At 38.6% G+C, this 12,482-nt stretch overlaps 1 protein-coding gene across 1 annotated transcript in view; it reads right to left on the bottom strand.

Moving 5' to 3' along the window:
* The window catches only part of LOC105920730 (potassium voltage-gated channel subfamily H member 5), a 255,178-nt gene that overhangs the window by 48,301 nt on the left and 194,395 nt on the right, over nt 1-12,482 (bottom strand). The window contains exon 11 of the mRNA XM_036150520.1: nt 2,798-2,990. Coding sequence (XP_036006413.1) covers nt 2,798-2,990 — 193 coding nt within the window. The remainder of the gene's footprint in view (nt 1-2,797; nt 2,991-12,482) is intronic.

Consider the following 12,482-nt stretch of genomic DNA (forward strand, 5'->3'; position numbering starts at 1 on the left):
TATACGGCATTGGGACTTGCTCTACAGTCGATCCCGCCACCTGACGTCACAAACTGGGAGGTGACAGTACTGTTCTTCACCAAGATGGCAGCTCCCATAAAAAGACCTTCAAATGAAAATTACTCTTAATTAAAAAAAGCTTAGCATTTGTTGAACAGTATGTAATAATTGTATATTTAAAGTACTTTCAGCAGTTTGAATTCTGATTTTGACCTGACTTCTCCTTTAATAATTATGTATCTTAGATACTCACAGCATGGGATTAATTTCCATTGTATATGTTTCATGATTTGGCGCTATATAAATAAAATTGAATTGAATTGAATTGAATTGAACTTGCCAGTTGATGTTGTACATCATATTTTGTTTATCAGAACCTCTGGTTAACATGCAACAGTGTATATAATGGCACAAGAAAGAAGATGCCTCTCCTTAAAAAAGCCCCTATAAAACCTGAGTTATGTACCCTCCCCGCCCACACTGTGGCACTTCATACTTCTCACTACAAATGTAATAAAAATGCATAAAAATGCAGTGGTTTTGCTTAAATGTTTACTTATCCAGGAGCTATGGCAGCAATGCTTTATTTCACTGGGGAAAACTTGATAGTCACATGACCTGGTCGCAAGCCAATGTGAATGAATAGGCCAAATAAAGCATAAGCCTGACATGCATTGAAGAGCCCAATTGTGACAATACTACATCTCCCCCTGTGGACCAACGTGGATATTAAATGTTTTTCAGGGAGACTGGGTTGGATGTGGTTCCAAATCATTTCCCTTTTAGTACAGAGGGTGCACTTTGTACTTGTTGCTATCTTTAGTTTTATGTTCACCATAAATTCTTTGGGTGATGCACTTAGCTGCCTACAAATTCTGCTTTTAGCAATTTTCAAAAAGAGGTTATAAATTAGAGGTTATCATTTTGATTTTTAACTGCTTCTGAATCAGCCATCTCTTCTTCTCAATGCATCACTAAATAGATTGTATCTCCAACATTAATCAAGAGTAGAAAATGATTTAATTGAAAAATCACAATCTCATTTTCCCATCAGGAAACCCTTGTAATTTGACAGACACAATGGCAAACCATTGAATCATACAGGAGAATGTGAATTTGTCTCTACTATCTGTCAGTTTGCTCAATGTGATGATACAAACCAGCTCTATCTCTCTGCTGGCTGCAATGTGGCCTATTGGCTTCAAATTATGTGGAAAAAAAGAACAGATGTTCTTGTCCACCTAAGCACCAGGTTATAGCCAACATCATGACAAATGTGTTGATGATGCTGAATGCTGTAACATGCCTCCACCATCAGCAGAAATAGAAATTGTCTGCGTGGAAGACTGACATCATGTTGCTTTTTCTTGCAGTGCAGCAGGAAATAAGCATTACAGTCAGATGATGCTGCTGTAGCCGCTGTCAGGTCATTATCCTGAATGGTGTAGTGGGGCAGACATTTGTCTTGCTGCAGTTTGGTGACAGTTTTATTCACTAATAGAAGCACTAAAAGTCCTTACAGCATTAGACGGTTCCACTGGTGTTATCAGATGAAGCTTAATTTCTAATAGCTCTGTTACTATTGAAAATAGGATTTGGAGGATTGCAAAATATTGCTTCAACTAAAGATAAATTGTTTCTGTTTTTCCATTTTGTCCAGCTAAGGACATGAACTGATAAAAGATCAATGCTTTGTACTCATTATATTCTGTACATGAACAAGTAATTGTGCAACTTAATCTTCTCAACAAAAGAGCTTGATCTGCTAAAAAATACTAACATGTTCAACTTGCCGTTACTGATGGTGCGTTCACACTGAACGCAGTTGAGGCGGCCTGAGCGAGGATTTTATATATTATCCGTATGCAAAACACGCGGTCAGGAACAGTGATGTGTCCAGCGATGCAATTAGCGCGGTTAAGGATGCTTTATTCTTTATGCAAGTATGTTCCATGGGAAAATAAGATGTGCACTGCAGGATTTATGCTCCGTGCGGCTCATCCTCTGAAGTAACACTACTCTCTTAGACTCTAGAGGGCAGCGTTGTGCTTCTACGCCAAGCGCACTAAACCCCACTACACGTAGAAATAGAAAACACTGTTCTTTCCAGCGTTTAAGCGTCTTACTTTCTTCCAAGAGTGATGGGACTTGTTAACAATTTGTTGATCATGGGAATCTTTTTGAGCCGAATCATACAGATAGCTATATTTACATACCTCTGCCAGAAGGAGCTCTTTCTCATTCAGCATGTTTTTTTGACACGGGACTATCTGCGTAGTTAGAAATTATACCAGGTGCACGGAGCGGAAACATTTGGTCATGCAAAGGGGCGTGGAAGCCAAAATGATCAAAACAAGAACTAGTTTTAACAGTCTGTGCATAAAGCTGTTTAAATTACAGTAGCAGTGGTTTGTTGTGCTGCGGTGTGATAATGGTTGGGTAAAGATTTGCAGGCTATAAACATTTACAAAGAACCTGAGTGTTAATTTTCCATAAAAAGTATAAATAAAGCTTGTTCTTCCATTAAAAAATGTAATCCACACTATGGAGGAAAGTAAGTTTATATATTGTTTTTGTAAAAGATGAGAAAAATCCTGGGTGATGTTTATAACCTTTCAAAGGCGAAATATTTACCTCCTTATCGAGCAATGGAAGTTAAAGTTGTTGACACTTCATGGCACCAAACAGTTTGTAAAATGCCTTTGAATCAAGCTTTTTAATCATTATAAAACAGATGCAATGATTTTTTTCTTCCGCACGTCATTGAGCTTTCTCAGACCACGATTAGACTACGTACCAAGGATGGCAATCACCTCGTCGTCCTGGATGACCTCAAGTGACCCTGACACCACAAAGCAGAGGGTGTCGACGCTCTCACCGGCATGGTAGATCAGGTCTCCTGGTGCACAATGGATGGTCTGAAACTCCACAGCTAGAGAGCGTAGGCAGCCATCACTGGCTAACCTGAAAGCTGGATGTTCGTTGAACACCTGGATGTGATGGAATGGAGGGAGACAATGAAAAGTAGAGACTGGGGTCCATTTGGATCAAGGCATTCTTATCAAGAATCAAGAATCTTTATTTTCATTACGTGTTACCATAATGACATTTTGATGAAACGGGCACCAGCTCATAGTGCATATAAATTACACAAATTACATGCACACACAAGACATAAGCCTTCCAACTTTTTTTAAATCAGTGTATTGCACTGACCAACAACACTCCATGAGAAGCTTAAGGTGTGTCAATAGTCCTTAGCATCTAATAGACAAATTTCCAAAACAAAAAGTCAGATAAGGCCTTTTATACACGATATACATTACTTTGCAATTGCATGAGTATATCACCCAAATTCTCTGTCGTTTGATACACTCAGACACACAGTAAAGTACCGTGCAATGAATAAAAATTAGCATGGATGTCCAAACAGAACTGAAGAGTGTGAATAAACATTTGCATGTGAGAGACAGTGTGAATAATTCTCATCTGGTCAAGATCATTAGGAACCACAAGAGTGATTCTAACATATAACCAGAAACTGAGCTGGTAGTTTATTGAGTTTCAGCAGGGGGCGATATTCCTCAAAACTTCTGGAAAGAAGCTGTTTTGAAGTCTATTAGTTTTTTATTTAATGGTCCTGAATCATTTACCCAATGGAAGTGGGACAAACAGTTCAATGCCAGGGTGGGTAGAATCTGTGGCTATATGTCTGGCTCTCTTTTTTTGGACTTTTGCAGCATAAACCGTGTCTATATGTTGTAGAATGCATCCCACAATCCCCTGTGCTCTGTATTGGAGTTCCTGAATACACCTAGCTCTCTGTACTGTTTGTTGATCTACTGCCAGTGGATTTATATTAACCACATTTCCACTGAGCTGTCCAGAGCCAGTATGCATGGCTAAAAATAAAAATAACAGTCTAATGGTTTTCACCTTTTAGACATTTATAGTAAGAAAGAGTATTGGCTACTACAGATCCTGTCTGTCTGTGTAAAGGACAGGAACAAATGTCTAAAACACTAGTAATCACATTATTACGCACCAAAAAGCATTCTAGAGAATTTGACTAGGCAGAATTTACTAAAACTTCTCATATAGCCACATCTAAACAGAGAGGAATGTTCTAACTTTAGCTGAGCATTACTGAAATGCTTCACATAATCATCATCAGAAGCAACACTTTTCTGAGTTTGTTCAAGATTATCTTCATCAGATCTCTAGCTGAAACCAAATATTTACATACAGTGTATTTTTTTTCTTAATGTTTGAGATTAATACAGACTAAACTACTTTTTTCGTAGGTCATTTAGCAAAGTTACTTCACTTTTTGCTAAATATCAAAAGTTTGTTTGCTAAATATCAAATGGGGGGGGGGGCCTACTAGGCTCCTCCCTACACAAATTACTTTTGCCCGCTATATTGATTCGACAGAGCTAAAAAGGCTTGGAAGAGGGGCACGCCTCCGTGGCATCGTTTTAGCCCCCGTCCCTCCGTCCCCCACCCACAGTTGATGCTTTAAAGAAATCTGCGAGAAAGGGTAAATGATCCTAAATCATTATAAAAAATAATAATTTAAATAATGTTTCTACCCCTGTACATGCAAGATTGTCTTGGATATTTTAAGGACTGATCCAAATATCTGTATCACTCATCAAATAATAAAATAAGCAGAGACTGTCTGAATTCTGTCTTCTTACTGTGTGTTGCAGAGTGTCGCTGCAGGTTTCTGGGGCAAATCACTGTTTTTTCTGGGTGTTTTCAGTGACAGAGTTAATATTTACATCTTTACATGTAAAAATGATTTTTGCTGCAGTTACAGTTTTTCCAGTCTTGGACTTAAGGCACAGTTCCTCTCTGTGTGCCTAACTGTGTGTAGACAGAGGGACAGAAGCGTAGAGGTGGAGCTGTTCAGCTTGTGAACATCAGGCATTTCATGCCGAGGAAGCTTTGGTTTTCCTGGCGTCTAAGCCCTGAATGGTGGCCACATACGCCAGAGCCAGAGTCTTTATACAGAAAGACAGACTGGCAGCAGGGAAATGCATACATCTGCTGCCTTGTACTGCATGAGGTGGATGGATGGATGGACACAGAAACAGCTTCCAGTGTCCCCTGTCCCTGAACGTTTCAGGGACAGGGGACATCTTTACACAGAAGATCAACTTTACCTCAATTAAGGTCATCTTTCATCCTTCCTTTCTTACAGATCACTGCAAAACTACTGAAAAGGCATACAATTATTCACTGCTACCTGCTGGCCGGTCCAACCAAGACAAATGTTCATCTGGTCTCAGTCATCCTCACCAAAGTCCCACTTTGAACAGTACATGCTGCACTGGACTCAAACCCTCAGCTTGTTCCAGGTATTCTGCTGTGTCATTGTAACCTCCAGACTTTCAAGACAAAGAACACAAAAATGATCCAAGAAAAAAAAATTTACTAAAGATTTACCAAAAGTGGCAACAGTTAGGGAAATTAAACGTCAAGGAAATGAAGAAAAAAGAGACATAGCCTACCAAAAAGTAGCCAACCCTACTTAATGGCGAATACATGGCTCCAGGGGGCTCATGTATAAAAAACTGGGCAGCCTGAAACTTGCAGCACAAAAACAAAAATCTAATGTACGAAACAGTGCACAGACAGATCATCGCATGCGTTTTCTCAATAAATCCTAATTTACGTGGAATTGGACGCAGCTGCACATGTGCCTAGGGCTGCCTATGCAAAACATTAAAAACACCCAAAAGTGACCTGTCCAAATAACCATAGCAATAGAGCTGTCAGATAGTCACAGAGAATACTCGAGGGATATTTGTTGAGAATGACTCATTAAAGAAACTGTCTGAAAATTCAGATTGTGTGTGCTCATACACATTTTGTTCTACAATGTTCAATCAAATTTAAATGCTGCTGTCCAGCCGCTGCATAAGATAGATTATAGCTTAAAGCTATAGCTGGCATTCCTGTTATACTGGGTGAAATCATCCTTCCAACTACATACATTATGTATTCACAAAAAGGAGGTTAAAAAACACTCTTTGTGGGAACTGCAGGCCTGCAAAAACTCTAATCAAACCTTGTTGTTTGATCCGAAGAGCATGGATTCGTCAGAGTTTGGTTCCTGCTGTTATCCATAAACATTATATAATCACCTTTCTTAGTTCCTCAAGTTCCGGTGGAATTGCCATTAGCCTCTGTCCAAACTTTATCTATTCATTTTATAATAACAGCTACCTGTATATCATGCTCACAATTCTGCCTATAGTAATAGCCATCTGTACATACATTCATAGTACATGTAAACTGTTATAATAACAATCATCTGTATATTATGCTATTGTACATATGTGTAAAACTTTATTTATAGTACTATCCACCTGTACAGGGCAGTCAAAAGTAGCCGGTCAACGGCGGCAAATCGCCGTCTATAGCAGCTCTTGCCGCCGCCTACATTTCCCCGATTATACATCCCAAAATTCACCTTTGCATCTGTCTCTACTGAGAGCAACGTTAACGAGTGATTGGGTTCCTTGTTCCAACCCGGGAGCGGGTCTCGCTCTGTACAACTGAATATCGACGAAGAAAACGGATTAAAATGTGACCAACGCAGTTACTTGTTCTTAAATGAATGATATCAAAATGTTTATTAAACCTCTTGTGGGAAAAAAACTGTGTGTATTTGGCAGATTCGTTTACAAAATTACGGGTGTTATGAACAACATTAAATCCAAAGTTTTTATCCGAGGTACGGCTAATTTATTTGTTGTGGTCTCTCGTCATTCACACACAACAACAAACAGTGAGAACCGACGTGAGTTTTGAAACTGAAAAGCTTTTTCTTAAGCGGAAGATCAAACGTGCATCTACACAGCACCGCGTTCATAGACCAGTGTGATGCCTTTGCGAGCGTCAGAAAGCTATGGTGCATTCAGGAGCATGGGACATTTCAAACTTACAAGGAAAGAGGCATAAAACGGAATAGAACTTAACTCATACAGTAATGTATTTATCCAGAAACAGCGTGGGCTTTCTTACAACACTGAATGCTCTATAATTGTATTTCTGATATTTTTTGATTATGCACAAATGTTAGCTTTTTATTCTGAAAAATCTATATTATTACATATAATATAATATAATATTACAGCAGCAAATTATCAAAGTTTTTCAGGGGATGCATTTTGTGTTTGTCTCTAAAATCCTCGCCGATGATATGATATTGTGTGTGTGATGAGTGCAAGTGAAATTTAACTGAGATAAGAGATTTCGATAGAGCAATTTTACTGAAATAAATTCAACATGTAAATTCAATTTCAAATTGCAACCCTGTATTTTTATCATAAAAAATTTGACTTTGTTTGTGAAGAAATGTTATGATCGTTTTTTGAACAGAACTGTGAATAATAAGCAGATGAATAGACCTCACCTAATCTGATCTGTTTTATATAAGTGCACCCTCCTACCTGATAGTGTGTGGCCTGCTACTGTAAAAAAGTTTGACTGCCCTGCCTGTATATTATATTCGGTACATAACCAGCTGTAAATTTAGTTCACAATACTAGTTATCTATATATACATATCTGTAAAAACTCTATTTATAGTAATATCCACCTGTATATTATATTCGGTACATATCCAGCTGTAAATTTTGTTCACAATACTAGTAACCTATAAATTATATTCATAGGACAAATCTATCAGTAAAATTCTGTTTATAATAGTATTCATCTCTATATTTATTCAGTACATATCCATGTCCTGTACTATGGAACCATTGTTTATCTGGTCTGGTTAGACCTAAACCGCATTTCGTTGCCTTGTACCTGTACCTGTGTAATGACAATAAAGTTGAATCTAATCTAATCTAAAAATTGCCTTATCTATTGGTTGTCCCACATGCCAATCATTGTGACACACTCACGTAAGTGTGCGTGCACATTCCTTCTTATTTTCCGCTTGCTGGCTACGCATGCACAGTTCTAGTGTTTATGTATCCGTTTAGCATAGTGGCTAGGTTAGCGGTTAGCCGTTCATTGTAGCTCTGCTGCTCTCACTGTAGATTTTGAACATGTCAGAGCCACAAGAAGCAAACCATGCTCATGTTTATGAGAACTCAGTGAAATGAAATAAGACTTGGGATATTTTTTCACGTGATCTCTCTGAAGAGTGGAAGATCAAGGTGAGACGGTCTTGTGCATGTGCAGCAATTCAAAAGGTGGACTTTGGGAAACGTCCTGAAAAATCGCCAAACCTATCTTTAATGCTGATCGTTGTAATGCAGTGAATATGCCTCCAACACGTCGAGGAGGAAGTCTGTCACCACACATTTTGTGGAGAACTTTAAATCTTTATGACAAGTCAGGATGTTGAATAAAAAATACGTCAGTCGCAAACGGAGCCTGCTCTTATTTCGTTCCAGACACAACTATTAAAATGAGAATAAGTATAATTATTATGATAGTATATTGGAATCCTGAGTTAAGCAGGATTATGGCATTATGTGTGCAGTCAAAGGTCTGATTGCATTTGGAAATTGGCTCCTCACTGCAAATGAGAGGCAAGGTTTAGGGCAGTGTTTCTCAAATAGTGGAGCGTATCCCCTTGGGGTGCATGGTGCCATGTTCCCAGGCCCCGGGAACATCATTTTTTTTTGGCCGTATTAGAAGAAAGTGTAATTGCACATCCACTACAGTAGCTGGAAGTGTGTCACTCTCATCGTCAAAGTGCATGCACTTTTTCATTTAGCAAATTACAAGCACTTTGAGACTTTAGATTTTATTTTCTTTTAGATACTAAAAACAATGTAAATATTTTTTTTTTTGTAAGAATGTCTATATCTCTTTTTTACTTTTTTGCTTCCTTTAATGATAATAATTATGCAATGTTATGCAGAGGTGTAGCCTACTTACATTATAAGTACACCTTACACAATTTTTATAAGTCTTATAAAAATTTTATGGACAAATCATCAATTCATACATTTTCCGACACGCTGGGGTCGTGAGGGGTGCTGGTGCCTATCTCCAGCTGTCAGTTGGCGAGAGGCGCTGTACACCCTGGACAGCTCGCTAATCTGGGCAGTCTGAACCGGTTAATCAGCCACTCATCATCATGTGCCAGCGGGTCATCAGGATCTCTGAAAATATTCTCCCTCTGCATTCTTCCATCGGTGATGTCCTCCAGCAGCGCCAACGCTGCCATCGTTCCAATATTCTGAGCAACTTTATGCAGCTATGCATGGCTTTGTGCTTGTCTCCACCTTATGAATCAAAACTACTGACTTGTTAGGAATTAATCGGCTGATCTGACCCCATTTTATTTTCAGTGAGAATGAAAAAGCTCTTTAGATTAGTCACATGCATTTTATGCACCTCGGCGCACAGACCGATGCACATTTACATCTACATGTGACAAAAACAGAGGAATATTCACAGTTTACATCTGATTAAGGATGTTCCCATCATTTTGGATGGTTTTTACATTATTGTATGAAGCTTAATGGAACTCTATTTTTTGTAAAAATGTATACCATAAAACCTATGACTCAGAAAAAATTGGGTTTGATGGTCTTGAGTTATATAAGCCTAAATGGCATTATTTATAATTTCAGTGGATTTGGGTGAGTTTTAGTATGTTTTTTGCAGAGTAAAGATGTTTCGTTGCTGCCGCACGTTTTCACAGCAAGCCAAAAATCTGTGTGGATTACAGCACACTTTTAAGCAACGTTATGTTTTTGTACATGCCAAGATAAGCGTTTAACGTTACACCGCAATGAGAAGAACGTCTCAGAGCCTGCTAATGTCAGAGAGGACGTTCCTGCATCCAAGGGTCCAACTGATGCCTCAGGTCTTCATCCATTGTAAGGCTTTCAGCCTATGCTCCAGAGTCCTGTAAGGAGGGGGCCCAGGTGAATGGGCCTCCATCTAACGTTCCTACGTTCATCAAGTAGGGGGTCCAGGTTGAGACGCCTCCAGTCCACGTACCCAAGTTCATCGATGAGGGGGTCCTTGACGAGCTTGGGTACATGGATCAGCTTTTGCCGCTGAGATGGTCAAGGACACTCAGGTTGGCCTGCCAGCTGTCACTGGGGTCCGTTGAGGCGCCAAGTATCCATGGGTCCATGGTTTCAACAATGGCCCTAAGCTGTTGCCTGAGCAGCAGGCAGCTGGTTGAATATCAAAGGCAGATTTTGTATTTCATCAACGTGGTCTGACTATATGCCAGATGCAATCTTGATTTAATAAATCAGCCTCAGTTGGTACAAGATTAATTTCTCTGTGGATAATGAGACTCTCTCACCAGCTTATACTGACATCCTCACAAAGTCTTTAGCTTTTATTCTGGGGCAGGTGCAGCCTTGAGGACCCAAGCCTACCTACCCTTTGCTGCAAAGTTTGTACTGAAAAAGGACAAACCAGACCTATAGATAATAGAATTTCAAGTATCTTTGTCGTTTTTTTAAGTGTCTTTGTTGCATAAGAAAGCAGTATGTTTGGTGTTTCTTTAAAATACATTCTCGGGTCTGCGTCCAATTGATTCAAATGTTGTGGATTGATCTTCTAGAAGGCATTTCATCATAAAGGCTTTCCTAAATAGTTTAAATGCAAGTTATTTTGGTGTATGTAACCAGGGCTGGATTGATGTATTAATCATTTTAATGTTTGAATAAAAGCATCCATCCATCCATCCATCCATCCATCCATCCATCCATCCATCCATCCATCCATTTTCCAACACGCTTATCCCTGTTGGGGTCGCAAGGGGTGCTGGTGCCTATCTCCAGCTTTGAATAAAAGCATTTATAAATAAATTTTATCCACTGCAACTGTCGTGGATAAAAGACATAATTGTTTGTTTTCTTGAACTCTGTTAAGCTCCTTTGGCCCACCCCTCCCCTTGCCGTCCGGTGTATCCTTCAATGCCAATTCTAATATGGGGGCCATGTTTGTTAAGCTTCACAGCTGCGTCGCGCTGTCTTGGTTGCTCGGCAACAGGAGTAATGCTAAGCTAAGGTAAGAGGACTAGACCGTCCCAATTCACAAGCCGATCTCTTCCGGTCTTCTCTTTTTGAATTGGGACAGACCAACTTAGTTTGTGCTTTTGGATTGGATGATAAACCACAAAGTGAAAGGGGGCTCAAAGAGGAAAAAGAGGCTCTAAAGCCTACAAGTCGACGGCGGAAAATGTGCCAAAATAACACATTTGTTTTGCACAACAAATGTGACGGGAAGCAGCAGAACATGTTAGCACTGGCAGAAGTAGCGATTAATTAAGAATTAAGAATATCTTAATTTGCCTCACAAGGAGGGGGAAGGCTGTCTTTATTAGCCTTTGCTTTCAAATATTGCTATGAGCAGATTTTGTATCCCGCCAGTGTTTTTTTAACTTAGCATAAAGTTATTGTTTATAGTATTATAAGGTAGTATTAGTGAAACATAGCTTTGTCAAAATGAACGATTAATCATTGGCAGACGTGGGGAGTAACTAGTTTCATTTACTTGAGTAACCTTCCAAAAGAAAAATTTTTTATGACTAGTTTTTCATAAAGTAATATAATGTATTGCCACTCTTACTTCAGTAAATGTTCTGGTTGCTCTACCAACCAAGAGTAACTTCACTGAATGAAGAACTGACCAAACTGACCAAAAATGCACCAGAGGCACACATTTAGGTTAAAGTTAGACCTCCAGCCAAATACAAGCTTTGTTGTTTAAATGTTATGTTCTATCTGCTGAACCATTCAGAGATCAAGTGAATACAGTAAAACAAATATACAAAACCTACTGTAAGTATTGGTTTCAAAAGTTATATTTTGAAAAAAGGATAAATAATGTTTTTCTGCCTGAATCTGTTATTGTATATATTTTTATTTTAGTCTTTAAAATACAAGAACTTGTGCACAACCATATTTTTTTGTCTATTTGATTCTATAACTGAAGTGCAAACCACATTAACAAATAACACATTTGAAACATTTAAAAAAATAACAATAACTGAGCACATGTACAAATAAAAAAACAGCATATTAAAAACCACAAAACTTGAAACAAATACAAATTTAAAAAAACTCAACAACAATATTGAAATACACAGTAACATAATGAAATCACAACAACATATTTTACAGTTTGTATTGATTGCTTTGACGCAGCAGTCAACTCAAAACCCACATTTTTCAAAACATTTAACGCAGAGGTCTAAACTGTGGCACCAATGGTCAAAATTACACATTTAGTTTGCAAAAAGCTCCAACTCTGCCAAAACATTTAACATATGATCCAAAAGCACATTTTGCCCTCAAACAACACAACTTGCACACAAATGTTTGAGCCCTTCCAATCATTCGTTACACATGGGGCAACAAAATACAAAATACCACACTCAATGTGAATCAGTACAGCATTGCTGGTTCATTGTAGCCAAAGACTGTACTCAGCTTACATGTCAGCGTCATTTGTAATCAAATTTGCCTTCTTGTAAAA

The sequence above is a fragment of the Fundulus heteroclitus genome, chromosome 19 (genome assembly GCF_011125445.2).
Source record: "Fundulus heteroclitus isolate FHET01 chromosome 19, MU-UCD_Fhet_4.1, whole genome shotgun sequence".
Lineage (NCBI taxonomy): Eukaryota > Metazoa > Chordata > Actinopteri > Cyprinodontiformes > Fundulidae > Fundulus > Fundulus heteroclitus.